The 15,540-nt window shown below is 40.0% G+C and overlaps 1 protein-coding gene across 1 annotated transcript in view; it reads right to left on the bottom strand.

Annotated features, from left to right (window-relative positions):
- Nucleotides 1–15,540, bottom strand: part of snx17 (sorting nexin 17) — a 59,926-nt gene that overhangs the window by 40,018 nt on the left and 4,368 nt on the right. The window contains exons 2-3 of the mRNA XM_061987314.2: nucleotides 7,169–7,243; nucleotides 3,634–3,751 (exon numbers count right to left, since the gene is read on the bottom strand). Of these exons, the coding sequence (XP_061843298.1) occupies nucleotides 3,634–3,751; nucleotides 7,169–7,243 (193 nt within the window). The remainder of the gene's footprint in view (nucleotides 1–3,633; nucleotides 3,752–7,168; nucleotides 7,244–15,540) is intronic.

A 15,540-nucleotide genomic window follows, 5' to 3' on the forward strand; every position in this document is an offset into this window, starting at 1 on the left:
AATCAAAATCCATCCATAACTTTTTGAGTTATATTGCTAACAAACAAACAAACCTTGGCAAAAACATAACCTCTTAGGTGATGGTCTGTAAATACAGAGTGGCTCACGGCGCACCGTTGCGGAGGGAAAGCGCCCTGTGGAAGTGCGGACTTTGCAGTGTGGCCAATATAAACTTTTACTAACTGTACAAGTAGTGATTTAAAGGGATTTTGTCATGATTTTTTTTCTACATTTAAAACACTTCCTTGTGGCCTACATAACATGTAATTGTGGATTTTTGGTCAACATTTTGGATAGATTATGTTTACAGACCATCTTCAAACCGCTTCCTGACTGTCGCTTCAGGATGCGCCGTTTTGTGGGCGGTCTTATTTATGAGCCTACAATGACGGACTCACGCAAAGCTCTTCGGGTAAACCTCTACCATGTATGGCGATATCCGCTAACGTCTCAAGTTGTGCTTGTTTAGAGGAAATATGAAGGAAGGCAAGATTGTTTTATAAATATCTCCGCCATCTCTCCATAGTTTAATTTAAAATTTTTGGGACTTACGCAGATTCCAAATACACAAACACAGGTACCAATAGGTAAGAAAAGTTTGAGATGCATAATAGAGCTTTTTAAGAAAACATACTAACATTTCTTTCGGCCATACAAGTGTAAAAATAAATTAACAGCTGTTAAAAAACGTGTTGCAATGGTCACGTTAATACATTTAATTTGTATTTGTTTGTATTTATTTATTTGAAGGACAATGTGCAGTTACATTAGGAAGATGGCTGCACCAGATTTAGCACCATGCTAATTTCCATCTGTAGTCCTTTTATGGTGCATCTAACATCCACAATAAAATTACACAGGATTGAAAATACACAACAATATTAAAATTACATAATGATAAACAATTTAAAATACAAGTACAATACATAGAGGGTATGTGAGTTACAAATCAGTGGGAGGTCAAGATACAGTATTTTAGCAGCTTCATTTAAAGTGCAGAAGTACCTGTATATAAAGTGCAGCAGTTTTTATCAAAGTTCACATACAGTGCAGTAGCCATCAGATACCATAAGGGTATCATTCAATAACCATATACCCCATTGATATTGCATACATAAAAAAGTTTGCGATGTTACACGATTTGAATGGTACTCTGGTGGCCATCAGACTGCTCCCGCCAGGGTGTTATCTGATGTCAACTACCTGCCTGGGATTGCTAATGTGAGCAGGACTGGTGGTCTAAAAGCCAGTCTTTGACTGCCTGTGAGAAGCTGTGAAAACTAAAGTTGGTCTTTAGATTGTCTGGGAGACCATTCCATTCTTTGATGGCTTGATATGATAAGGCTGATCGGGAGGAGGCAGACTTTCTTTTTGGAACATTACAGTCACCCCTGGATACAGACCTTTACACTCTGCGTGTTAATTGCGAGCGTAGCTGTACGTATGTTTTTAACGGAGGAGGAGCTGCATTATTTAAGATCATATGTACCAGGTGGATATTGGAGAACCTGATCAGGTTTTCAAAGCTAAGTATACCGTATTTGTCAAGTATGTTACAATGGTGATATCGCCGAGGCTTTTTACCGAGGATTTTCAGTGCTTGATTATGTAATGATCTGAGAGAATTTAAAACAGTCTGTTTTGGCTTGAGACCATGATGACATTCAGTACAAGATATGTGATATGATCATTGCATTGAAAAACGATTTAGCTGCTTCCAATGATAAAAAGCTCCTTATGTGCTGGAAGTTGGCAATGTTACATTTCAGAACATGACATACCTTTTTAACATGATTTTTTTAAATTTAGTGTGGGATCCAGTATCACGCCAGAGTATTTAACTTCCTCAGCATTACTGATCATGTAACTGTTCACATAAATGTTTGGGAGAAGACTTTGGTTTGGTTTGTTTGAAAAATACATTGTGACAGTTTTATCTGTGTTCAGCGTAAGGCAGGACTCGTTCAGCCACTTTGTTGCTTTGGTCATTGTCTCGAATAGCTTAGCTGAAACCACATTAGCATCGGAATCGTGAATAAAGAGGACTGTGTCGTCAGCATACATTAAGATGTCCACATCCTCACATCATTAATGTATTTCTGGTTCTTTGGTCGTCATTACACTTTCTGTGGTGTAGTTGCATCCCAAAAACAACAATAAAAACAACACAAGACAAACAAAAATCAAACCATAATTTTATACTTTTACGTGACTTTGGCACAATTTTCCAGATACCGTATTTTCCGGACCATAGGGCGCACCGGATTATAAGGCGCACTGCCGATGAATGGTCTGTTTTTGATCTTTTTTCATATATATATATAAGGCGCACCGAATAATAGGGCGCATTAAAAGGAGTCATAATACTATTTTTTTTCTTCTAAATGTAAAACACTTCCTTGTGGTCTACATAACATGTAATGGTGGTTCTTTGGTCAAAATAATGCATAGATTATGTTTTACAGATCATCTTCAAGTCGCTTTCTGACAGTCGTTTCAGGATGCGCCGTTTTGTGGGCGGTCTTATTTACGTGGCTCACCATTGACTGCGACTTTTCTCCGTCATCTTTGTTGTCGCGGTGTAGCGTGCAAGGACGGGAGTGGAAGAAGTGTCAAAAGATGGAGAGAACTGTTTTAATGACATTCAGACTTTACTAAAATCAACAACGGAGCAGTATCTCCTCATCTGGAAATAACAACAACGCCGGAAATGTGTCCCGTGTAAAACCGTCAGACCGGAACTCTCTAATAACTAAAGTTCCTTCAGTGAATAATGTAAACTCACTACACCAGTATGTTTTAGCGATTTCATGGCGAGTTTACTGACAGATATAAGTAATAACTTTACACTACTTTATATTAGAAATGGCAACAGCGGAGGATGAATGTCCTATAACAAGAAGATAGAAAAAAAGAAGAAGCTTATTGACACAGACTACACATTTTCAGGACTTATGCAGATCCCAAATACAGATCAGCAGGTACCAGAAGGTAAGAAAAGTTGCTTTTGCATAATATTGCGAAACAAAACGCCAGATGTCTTACCTTATACACACACACCATAACAATACACCTATGTTGAAGCACATCAAGCGGTGCAGCTTCATAGCTTACCAAAGTCGTACTAAAATATTTTTGATAGATTTTTGAGCGCTGCGTGTAATGTTCTATATTTTCAATGGAGCATATAAAATGTTGGTGTTGTTTACTTGAGTCATATTGCAGTTTACATGTATATCTTATGTGTGACTGCTATCTACTGGTCACACTTATTACACTATGCCCTAAATAAAATTGCTTTGAGGTCGGTAAGCAAAACCAGAATTATTCCGTACATTAGGCGCACCGGGTTATATGGCGCACTGCAGAGTTTTGAGAAAAAAAAAGGATTTTAAGTGTGCCTCATAGTCCGGAAAATACGGTATTTTTTGTCCCAGAAAAAGGTTCCTTTGTTGGTTTACACCTCAGTCCAACTGTCTGCAAACATTGATCACATGGTGGGGAGATGGAAAATAACTGTTTTGACTCCAATGTCACCAAGTGGTCTGCTGACTATGTGAAGACAAAAACAACCCCAGACAGAATTGGAAGCAGAAGACGCCACCTGTTGAGCAACAATGATAAACAACTCACCCGCCTGCATGTACTTCTCCAAATGCTCCCGCCTCTGCTCCACTTCGGCGGGCGTCAGAGTGAAAATCTTCTTTGGGGGGAAGGACGGCACCACATTGCTCCCGTATTCCTTCTTTATCTGCAAGGAGACAAAGTCGACATTGTGAAGGAGCGCGCAACTTTGCTAGTTCTGTACTTTTTTTTCTCCCTACCTTCGTCCCACAATTAAAATAATTTGTCAAAGCAAATATGTGCTTGATTCAACACAAGCATTCATTCCGGTCTATAAGCAACATTCATGCCCTGAATCACAGCTTAATAAACACATTTGGTGTGCATTCTCATAACAAAATAAGCATGTTTATATTGGAAAGTGCATTATACATATCCATAGACAAAATGTATTGCTGCAGTCTATACTCATACAGTTTGCCCACTTTCCTACAGTCACTGGGTGCTTGGTCTACAAAAGCAAATAACTACTGGGGTCAAAATCATTTGGCAATAACAGCTGTGGCTGTAGGCAACCTCACGTTGTACAAAACACAAAACCAGTGAAGTTGTCACGTTTTGTAAATGGTAAATAAAAACAGAATACAATGATTTGCAAATCCTTTTCAACCTACAGGTAAAAGCCAGTAAATTAGAATATTTTGAAAAACTTGATTTATTTCAGTAATTGCATTCAAAAGGTGTAACTTGTACATTATATTTATTCATTGCACACAGACTGATGCATTCAAATGTTTATTTCATTTAATTTTGATGATTTGAAGTGGCAACAAATGAAAATCCAAAATTCCGTGTGTCACAAAATTAGAATATTACTTAAGGCTAATACAAAAAAGGGATTTTTAGAAATGTTGGCCAACTGAAAAGTATGAAAATGAAAAATATGAGCATGTACAATACTCAATACTTGGTTGGAGCTCCTTTTGCCTCAATTACCGTATTTTCCGCACTATAAGGCGCACCGGATTATTAGCCGCACCTTCTATGAATTACATATTTCATAATTTTGTCCACCAATAAGCCGCCCCGGACTAAAAGCCGCGCCTACGCTGCGCTAAAGTGAATGTCAAAAAAACGCTGCGCTAAAGTGAATGTCAAAAAAACAGTCAGATAGTTCAGTCAAACTTTAATAATATATTGAAAACCAGCGTTCTAACAACTCTGTCCCAAAATGTACGCAAATGTGCAATCACAAACATAGTAAAATTCAAAATGGTGTAGAGCAATATTAACATAATGTTGCTCGAACGTTAATGTCACAACACACAAAATAAACATAGCGCTCACCTTCTGAAGTTATTCTTCATTCGTAAATCCTTCGAATTCTTCGTCTTCGGTGTCCGAATTGAAAAGTTGCGCAAGCGTGGTATCCAAAATGGCCGGTTCCGTCTCGTAGAAGTCATCGGGAGTCAGTGTCGCTGTTGTTCTGTGAATCCTGCCTTCCGGAAAGCTCGGACCACAGTTGTGACCGAAATATCTGCCCAAGCATTTACGATCCACTGGCAAATGTTGGCGTATGTCGTCCGAGGCTGTCTGCCCGTCTTAGTGAAGGTGTGTTCGCCTTCGGAGCTGTGTGAAAAAAGCCACCCGGCCTCTTCGCGTAAACTTCCCTTAACCACTCGCTCATCTTTTCTTCATCCATCCATCCCTTCGAGTTAGCTTTTATGATGACGCCGGCTGGAAAGGTCTCTTTTGGCAAGGTCTTCCTTTTGAATATCACCATGAGTGGAAGTTAGCATGGCAAGCTAGAACCACAGTGAAGGATGACTTCATTCCCTGTGGTGCGAATATTCACCGTACGTGCTCCCGTTCCACAGTGCGGTTCACAGGAATATCAGTTGCTGTGAAATACGGTAGTAATCCGTGTGCGGATGGAGAGATTGCGTCTTTTTATGAACCGGATCGCTTATTAGGAGCCATTTTGTGGTCTTTACAGATGTAAACAGGAAATGAAACGTACGGTGATATCCGCGCGTTTTTTCTTCTTCTTCCGGGGGCGGGTGAAGCGCTTCCTGTTCTATGGGGGCGGGTGAAGCGCTTCCTGTTCTATGGGGGCGGGTGCTTTCCTTGGCGGTTGCTTGCGTAGAAGAAGAAGCGCTTCCTGTTCTACCGGGAAAAAAGATGGCGGCTGTTTACCGAAGTTGCGAGATCGAAACTTTATGAAAATTAATCGTAATAAAGCGCACCGGGTTATAAGGCGCACTGTTAGCTTTTGAGAAAAATTGTGGTTTTTAGGTGCGCCTTTTAGTGCGGAAAATACGGTACTGCGTTAATGCGGCGTGGCATGGAGTCGATGAGTTTCTGGCACTGCTCAGGTGTTATGAGAGCCCAGGTTGCTCTGATAGTGGCCTTCAACTCTTCTGCGTTTTTGGGTCTGGCATTCTGCATCTTCCTTTTCACAATACCCCACAGATTTTCTATGGGGCTAAGGTCAGGGGAGTTGGCGGGCCAATTTAGAACAGAAATACCATGGTCCGTAAACCATGCACGGGTAGATTTTGCGCTGTGTGCAGGCGCCAAGTCCTGTTGGAACTTGAAATCTCCATCTCCATAGAGCAGGTCAGCAGCAGGAAGCATGAAGTGCTCTAAAACTTGCTGGTAGACTGCTGCGTTGACCCTGGATCTCAGGAAACAGAGTGGACCGACACCAGCAGATGACATGGCACCCCAAACCATCACCCAACCATGCAAATTTTGCATTTCCTTTGGAAATCGAGGTCCCAGAGTCTGGAGGAAGACAGGAGAGGCACAGGATCCACGTTGCCTGAAGTCTAGTGTAAAGTTTCCACCATCAGTGATGGTTTGGGGTGCCATGTCATCTGCTGGTGTCGGTCCACTCTGTTTCCTGAGATCCAGGGTCAACGCAGCCGTGGCTTCATAGTAAAAGAGTGTGGGTACTAGACTGGCCTGCCTGTAGTCCAGACATGTCTCCCATTAAAAATGTGTGGCGCAATATGAAGCGTCAAATACCACAACAGAGACCATGGACTGTTGAACAACTTAAGCTGTACATCAAGCAAGAAAGAAAAAGAATTCCACCTGAAAAGCTTCAAAAATTGGTCTCCTCAGTTCCCAAACGTTTGCTGAGTGTTGTTAAATGGAAAGGCCATGTAACACAGTGGTAAAAATGCTCGGGTGCCAACTTTTTTGCAATGTGTTGCTGCCATTAAATTCTAAATTAAGGATTTGCAAAAAAAATAGTTTCTGAGTTTGAACATTAAATATCTTGCCTTTGCAGTCTACTCAATTGAATATAAGTTGAAAAGGATTTACAAATCATTGTCTTCTGTTTTTATTTACCATTTACACAACGTGCCAACTTGACTGGTTTTGGGTTTTGTAGTAAGCATTAATTTCTTATTCACCTAAAATATATACAATACTCACGTAAATCATAAAATAAATAGTGTCACGACTTAAGGGAAATTGACTTACCAAATTTCAAACCGCTAACCTTCAAACTAAACAATCATATCACATAAGGAACACATTTAATGACCGTTTGGGCCCCAGGGTTGCAAAAACAAAATAAATAGATTCATACCTGCTCGTGTAAGCCGAGTAGTTGACTGTAGCGTACCCGGCAGTGCAGCACGCCGTTGACGTGGATGTTGTAGGCCTGTGGGAGGAACACACGTCCAGTAAGTAGTATAATAAAGAAACTAAAGCCTCTACAGATGAACCCATCCATCCATCCATTTTCTACTGCTTGTCCCTTTTGGGGTCGCGGGGGGTACAGATGAACCCATTGTAGCTATTTTCCTTCAAGAGGCATCAACAAATAGATTGGAAAAAGGAAAGAAGGGACATTGCATCACAAAATGTTCATCATTCCTCGTATCATGTTGTACAACAGCAGCCACACTGAAGCTTGAGGAATTATTTCTTTGTTTGCTACTCGAATCAGCAAACAAAGTGTCTCAAAGCCAAATCTCCGTTAAGTATTACCTCATTAAAATAATTTATAATGTTCAACAAATCCCTCTAACATATATATATATATATATATATATATTTTTTTTTTTACAAAGAGTTTAAATCTTTTCTAACACCTACAGAATTCAAATATTTTGGGGATATTTGGCTGACAGAGTGTTGCTCTTGTTATAAAAAATCTAAACGAGTGGTTGTGAAAAAAGAGCCAAGCAGGGTTCCACTTTGGCTTTATTTATGATAACAACAAAAGCTTTTTATGGCCGACTTCAGTGAAACTACAAAACATTGCAAATATTTTTTAACATTAGGCCTTGTTATGCTCACAAGAGACTTTGTGAGACTTAGCTACAGAAAATGTGACAAAAGTGACTACTCCCTCCTCACATTTTCAGCAACAGATTTGATCAAAGCTTCTCAAGGAATAATACCATAGAAAGGACACTTCAATATACTTTAGAGTAGTCAGGGTACAGCTTGTATAGCAATGTAAATTTATTTTTCACTAAAAATGACTCAGCAGAGTCAACACGCAGTGATTACTTTTTTGAATAGATGGCAGCTAGCAAGCGTGTGTACTTGGTGTGAGCGCGATAATTATCTTAATTCCCCAAGAGCTACATGTGTTATACTGGAATCCTCCTCAACAACCACCGACAAAATATGGAATCACCTGACTTCGGACGATGTTCATTCAGTTGTTTAATTTTGTAGAAAAAAGGCAGATAACAGACATGACGCAAAACTATAATCATTTCAAATGTCAATTTTCTGGCTTCACTAAGGCTGCTTCTCCACTAAGACTAAGGTTGTACAGGATATGTACCACCTAACCTTATCCCTGTCCACACACACAAAGCCATCGTTTAATACCACCCCCCCCTCCATCCGCCCGCGCAACGCGACCAAGTACGCATACCCGGAAAATGGCAGACGCACATATATATTACTTCATAGTCACCTCTCACCTGGAAGTGTATTCTTACCCTGTGTTTCAATGTAGCCTATTGCCACACTTCTTTTAACAGTAAACCTTGCTTGCCTCACCATCAGCAGCTGTTAGACTATTGTATTGAATCACACCTGAGCCATCATACATGAATCATATATTTAATGGATGTGTGAAAGTAAACAATGTGATAAAAAGAACATTTTACAACAATAAACCTAGGTATCTAGATATCTGGTCAGAACACTACTCACTCTTTTACCTTCACCTTCATTTTCCATTCTTGCAATCTTGCCTGTGCTTGGAGGCTGAAATTGGCGGTCGTACTTGACGGCCGCAACCACTTCATGGCTGCATAATAGTTATGGAGTACAAAACTAGATGTTGAGTAATCGCTCGACATACATCGCGGACAAAAACTGATAGTCTACTTTGCCAGTTCAAATGCATTTGCTGTTTTCCGTAGTCTTCCCTCATCCACGGGAGCCCGCATTCTCGTTGTCTCCCCTTCGACAAATGGACAAAGTTTTTCGCTAAGTAGAATCACAGCTGACCTTGACATCCGAAAGTTCTATTGCCATTCCTGTGGAACAACACACTCGTTGACAAACATATCCCACCAGGCTGCCGTTCTTCCAGGCCCTATCCAAAGTAGTCGCTCAACATTGCTATGTTACCGTCTGAGATGTGTTGTATATGAAATAGCTGCAATCGCGCGTTTTCTTCTCTTAAGGTATGCATGTGTGATTTCCACAAGTGTCTGTACATGTAGAAGGAGAAACACGGGCATGTCTGGATGACTTGCCTCCATATTTCCAGTGGTTACCTCAGAGTTACGAAACCGCTTGTTATGAAGCTGGCTGTGGCGCGTTCTTTATGACGTCACTTCCTGTCTGTGGCGCGGTCTTTCTGACGTCACTTCCTCTCCGAACTCAGTTTGTAAACGATCGATGAGTCCACACAAAGCTAAGAGCCGGAGGTTCAAGAAATACACGGCGCACTTACCCTTGTAAAAAATTATCCCAGGAGGGGAACCTTAAACGATGGGTTAGTGTGGCTGACATGGGGCTTAGGCTTAATAATTACTTGTTTAAGGAGTTATCCGGCTTAATGTAGACAGGGCCTAAAAGAAATCAAGAAATTAAATTGTGGTAGTCAGTAACCCCTGATTTCCACAGGATGCAGAATGCCAGAGAAATGTAATCGCCACGGAACGGCACCGCCATTTGCACGGCGAGGCCGCAAGGCTCCGCCGTGCAGCGAAAAGCGCGGGTTTTTACGAGATCTCATGAGTCCGCGCATAATCATGTGATGAAGTAAACACTGGAGTCTGTGACGGCATAAACTTGACTTCACTCGTGAAAAATATGTCAGTTTTGCCTTGCAGAACGACAACTTTGTTTTTGTAGCAAGCAACAACAAAATCGTAACATCATCCCTGCGAGCGTTGCAGACGCACACAACTCTCACGAAACACGCCCCTGCATCCCTGGCCCCCGTATTAGCTGGCATTTGACACAGGACCCCTACGCGCACATAGCTGCCTGGGATATGTCTGTATATGATTCTTTCATTTTGGACCTGCAGAATTAGGTTTTGGGTCAACAAGGTGAAATTAGGGCTGGGACGATAAAACGAAATCAATATATATCGCGATAAGACACACAATTAATATCAATATTTATTTAAATTTTTTAGGTCAGAAGAAACAAAAAATTATGAAACAATATTTGCATGAAGCCACTCGCGCTTTGGGAACCGGGCTAAACAGGAAGTGTCACTGAGCAGTGGGAGTGACACACTAACAGTCAATCAGGTAACAGTATCTACTCCCAAGTTTGGTTGCGCAGTCTTTCTGTCTCGCTGTGAATTCTCTGCATGGAGTGAGAAGAGAAAGTGTGATAACTTGATTATATCAACTCAATAACAGAAAGTTGTCTTTAGTTTTGTTGGTTTTAATGCAGATAGCGCGGCAACATCCTGACACTTCCAATGTGTCGGTGAGTAGCTTCCCAAACTACCCTGTGTAAAGTTCAATAGCTTATACACTACTGCCATCTAGTTTCTCCACACTGCAACTACCTTCAAATGTACTGCAATTATTTCACCACCTGGCTAGCAGACATATTCTCCACTGATAAGTAGCACTCTTGGTAAGTTGGAAATTGTCTTATTACTGTATTTATTGGCAGGCTTAAATAAGTCGGGGTACACCCTGGACAAATCGCCACCTCGGGCGGTATAGCTCGGTTGGTAGAGCAGCCGTGCCAGCAACTTGAGGGTTGCAGGTTCGATCCCCGCTTCCGCCATCCTAGTCACTGCCGTTGTGTCCTTGGGCAAGACACTTTACCCACCTGCTCCCAGTGCCACCCACACTGGTTTAAATGTAACTTAGATATTGGGTTTCACAATGTAAAGCGCTTTGAGTCACTTGAGAAAAAGCGCTATATAAAATGTAATTCACTTCACTTCACATCACAGTAATTATCGATATTGATAAATATTAAAAACCTATATCGTGATATACTTTTCAGCCATATCACGCAGCCCTAGATGAAAATGACATTTGAAAACCTTTGACAAGTTGACTTCATGTCCGTCCCCGCCCATTAGAACCTTTCAAAGTGTAAAATACGATCCACTTTAAAGACGGATTAATTTTTAATTTAAGTAAACCGGATAATTTATGTTGTGTATGTGCATGAATTATTGTCCAACACAAGCAGATTTTAGTTGAATTGATCCGCCGAGAAGAAAGAAGCTCTGCATATATTTAACGCATGGATTCGGAACGTACCGCAGGCGGTGGAAACAGACACATTGACTTGAATAAAAACGAAAAGAACCCGCCGCCGTGACGCATCCTGTGGAAATCAGGGGTAACAGTTTTATTTTACATCAAGCAGAGTTAAAACTATGAAATCACTCAATTCTAAGACAATAATTATTAAATAGTCCTGTAAAATTTCATTTCCAAAGCTGCACCTGCATCAGATTGTATCTGTTCATTAGTCTGCAGTTAAAAAATTAGGCCTCACAGACTCACACCTTGAAGAGCTGTTGCACCAGCTGGACTGACATTATGGCTCCAACACCACAGATGTCAATTAAAAGGAGAATATTATCAAACTTCTTCAAGAAGGTAAATCATCATTCAATGTTGCAAAAAATGTTGATTGTTTACATTCTGCTGTGTCTAAAATCTAGACCAAGTACAAACAACATGGAAAAGTTATAAAAGGTAAACATTCTGGTAGACCAAGGAAAACATCAAAGCGTCAAGACAGAAAACTGACAACAGAGAATGCACAGCAAAACAAATGAAAAACAAATGGGCGGAAACCAGATGACGGCACTGTAAGAAACTGCCAAAAATAAATAGAATTTAAATAGAGAAAAGCTCAACGAAAGCTGTCATTAACATCTAAACATAATACAACTGTTCCAACGGGCTAAGGAAAAGCAATTTTGTGGACTAGATGAAAGTCATATTCAGTGATGAATTGTGAAACTGCAACTTGACAAGGTGATGATGCTGGAACTTTATTTTGGTGCTGTTCCAATGAGATTTATGAAGACGACTGACTGAAGAAAACATGCACATTTCCATAGCCATTGATGATATGGGGCTGCATGTACGGTTGTCCCGATACCAATATTTTGGTACCGGTACCAAAATGTATTTTGATACTTTTCTAAATAAAGGACACCACAAAAGAATGGTATTATTGGCTTTAATTTCACAAAAAATCTTACGGGACATTAAACATATGTTTTTTATTGCAATTTTGTCCTTAAACAAAATAGTGAACATACTAGACAACTTGTCTTTTAGTAGTAAGTAAAGAAACAAAGGCTCCTAATTAGTCTGCTGACGTATGCAGTAACATATTGTGTCATTTCTCATTCTATTATTTTGTCAAAATGATAAAGGACAAGCTGTAAAAATTGATTATTAATCTACTTGTTCAGTTACTGGTAATATCTGGTTATTTTCTGTTTCAACATGTTCTATCTACACTTCTGTTATAATGTAATAATCACTTATTCTTCTCGTTTGATACTTTACATTAGTTTTGGATGATACCACAAATTTGGGTATCGATCCGATACCAAGTAGTTACAGGATCATACGTTGGTCATAACTTAAGTTCTCATGTGTCCAGGGAAATATTTCCTGACTTTATGAATATATTAGGATTTTTTTTTTTTTTAAAGAAAAAAGATTTTGTGACGATAAAAAATATCGATGTAATCATAGTAGTATCGACTAGATACGCTATTGTACTTGGTATCATTACAGTGGATGTCAGGTGTAGATCCACCCATGGCATTTGTTTATATTGTGACGCCGGTGAGCTATTTCATCCTCCTACGGTGTGTAGTGAAGCATGTTTAGCTATTCCTCGTCCTGCAGGGATGATACTTGTAAGAAACTCAATTTATTTGTCGCTATGGAGGCGAGGATTAGTGATTTAGAAGAAGCTAAAACACTGCAGACTGCGGATGGACAATAGCCGCTAGCTAGCGAGCCATGTTTCTTCCTAGGTTTGGGCGATATGGTCTTTTATTAATATCTCAATATTTTTAGGCCATGTCACGATACACCATATATATTTTGCCTTAGCCTTGAATTAACACTTGATGCACATAATCACAGCAGTATGATGATTCTATGTGTCTACATTAAAATATTCTTGTTCATACTACATTAATACATGCTAATTTAAAACGTTCATGCAGAGAGGGAAATCACAACTAAGTCAATTTACCAAAACTGTATTTATCAAACAGTTAAGCAGTGGCACAAACATTCATGCAATTTTCAAAACAGAAAGTGCAAGATTGTCAGAGACATTTTAAAAACATGCTATTAGTGCATGATGTCACTAAGATGACATACCAAAACAACACTAAATTAAAGTGCACTTTTTGTACAGAACGCCACTAAAATATTTTAAAACAAATAAAGTGCACTTTTGTGCATGATGTCACACAAGATATTTCAATAACTGTCAAATAAAAACTAGCTGCATAATAGGAAATCAAATAGTGTATGTCCTTCGCTATGTGGTAGGTTACTGTGGACGTTATCTCCTTCTGTTTTTTTCATACGGTGTTGATGTGGAAATGGTTGCTTGGGCATTTTGTGGGTGTGGCACCGAACGGAGATGTTGACATGCGGAGTTTCAAGCACTCCTCATTCTCTAGCGGGTGACTTTTCAAAAGCTACAAATCAGCAGTGGTGCTACTTTTTGTAGCAACGCTTTTGCCGCATACTTGACATATTACGGTTGTCTGTTTAACATCTTCCCGCTTGAAGCCAAACCACCGCCAGACGATGGACCCCGTGCTGTTTTTCTTTGGAATTAATTCTTCCTTCATTTGTTACCAGATCCGCACCTTCTTTCTCTCGTATTACCACTCGCACCACTCCGCTAGCACCCCAGCTAACATTACTCATGCCGCTACCTCTCTGCTCTGCGAGGGTGTATGATGTTGCACGCGCAACAGTATGTGACGTATGTAACAAGGTGCGCTTGTTTTATGTCTCTGTGAGAAGGAGAGACAAGAAAGGGCGAAGAGCCTGCAGTGTAATGCCTGCAGCTAAAAGCAACTGTGTGAGAACGTATACTCGAATATCACGACATAGTCATTTTCTATGTCGCCCTGCCCTACCTCTTCCTGAAGGCGTTTCAGTGTTATAACTTCACCTTTATTGTTAGTTTTTAAGCCAAAATGCATCCATTCTCCCTTTTCTGTCTACACACTGTGTCTGCTTGTAAGTACTCTGTGATTGTGCGCTGCCGAACATGCTCCTCTGCTCGTAAAACCAGCAATGTCACGATGTGACGACAGCGCGCCGTCATGCCCGTTCAAAAAATAAAAATATGGTGAACCTGTACTTTTCAAACAGAGTTTAGTACCATTTTTGATTCATTAGTACCGCGATACTATACTAGTACCGGTATACCGTACAACCCTAGCTGCATGTCAGGTAATGGCACTGGGGAGATGGCGGTCATTGCATCTTCAAAAAATGAATAGGTTTACATTCACATTTTGGGCACTTTTCTTATTCCATCAATTGAAAGAATGTTTGGGGATGATGACATAATTTTTAAGGTGAAAATGCATCTCGCCAGAAAACAAGAACTGTAAAAACTTTCCTTGAACATACATAAGGTCAATGTCAATGCATACAAATAGTCTGGATCTCAATTCAATTGAAAGTCTGTGGTGGAAATTGAAGAAAAGGGTTCATGGCAAGAATTCAAATTGCAAAGCTGATCAGAGAACAGCAATCAGAGAAAGTAGGAGCAAGATTTAAGAAGAGTACTGTTTGTCACCTGTTAAGTCCATGGCTCATGGACTGCAAGCTGTTATATAAGCCAGATGTGGTGCAACAAAGTGAGTGGTGTGTTTGTTTTTCATGATTCCATTTTTTCTCCTCAGAAATGAGTGATTCCATATTTATTTTACTCTATTTGAAACTAAAAAACTAAACTTTTACTGACTAACACAACTTATTTTCTTGTGTTTCTTAAAGCCAGAAAGTTATGATTTCAAATGCCTACAGTTTTGTGTCATGTCTACTAACTACTTGTTTTCCTTTCTTAAATTAAACAACTGAATGAACGTCCTTCAAGACTGATAATTCCATATTGTTACACAAAGTTGTACTCCAGGATGACATGACTGGACATCATAGCTTTCCTTCCACAAGTGCTTAATTTGGTTCAGGTCTACAGCAGCCATGCTTGGCCGCTCCCATCATCTTCAGTTTATTTAGCAAGGCACTCTTCTCATCTTGGAGATGTGTATGGGCTCCTTGTTGTGTTGAAAAATTGCCATGCGGCCGAGTTTCTGCTTCACTTTGAATCAGAAATGTGTTCCCCTATATTAGGGGTGCCAAACTTTTATAACTGAGGGCCACAGACTGAAAGATTTAAGGATGTGGGGGCCATTTTAGTAGTTTTCACCTGCAAAACCAGTACAATATATAGATTATTTTTCAAAGAACTAGAAAATGC

Source organism: Nerophis lumbriciformis, linkage group LG26 (genome assembly GCF_033978685.3).
Source record: "Nerophis lumbriciformis linkage group LG26, RoL_Nlum_v2.1, whole genome shotgun sequence".
In the NCBI taxonomy this organism is placed as follows: domain Eukaryota; kingdom Metazoa; phylum Chordata; class Actinopteri; order Syngnathiformes; family Syngnathidae; genus Nerophis; species Nerophis lumbriciformis.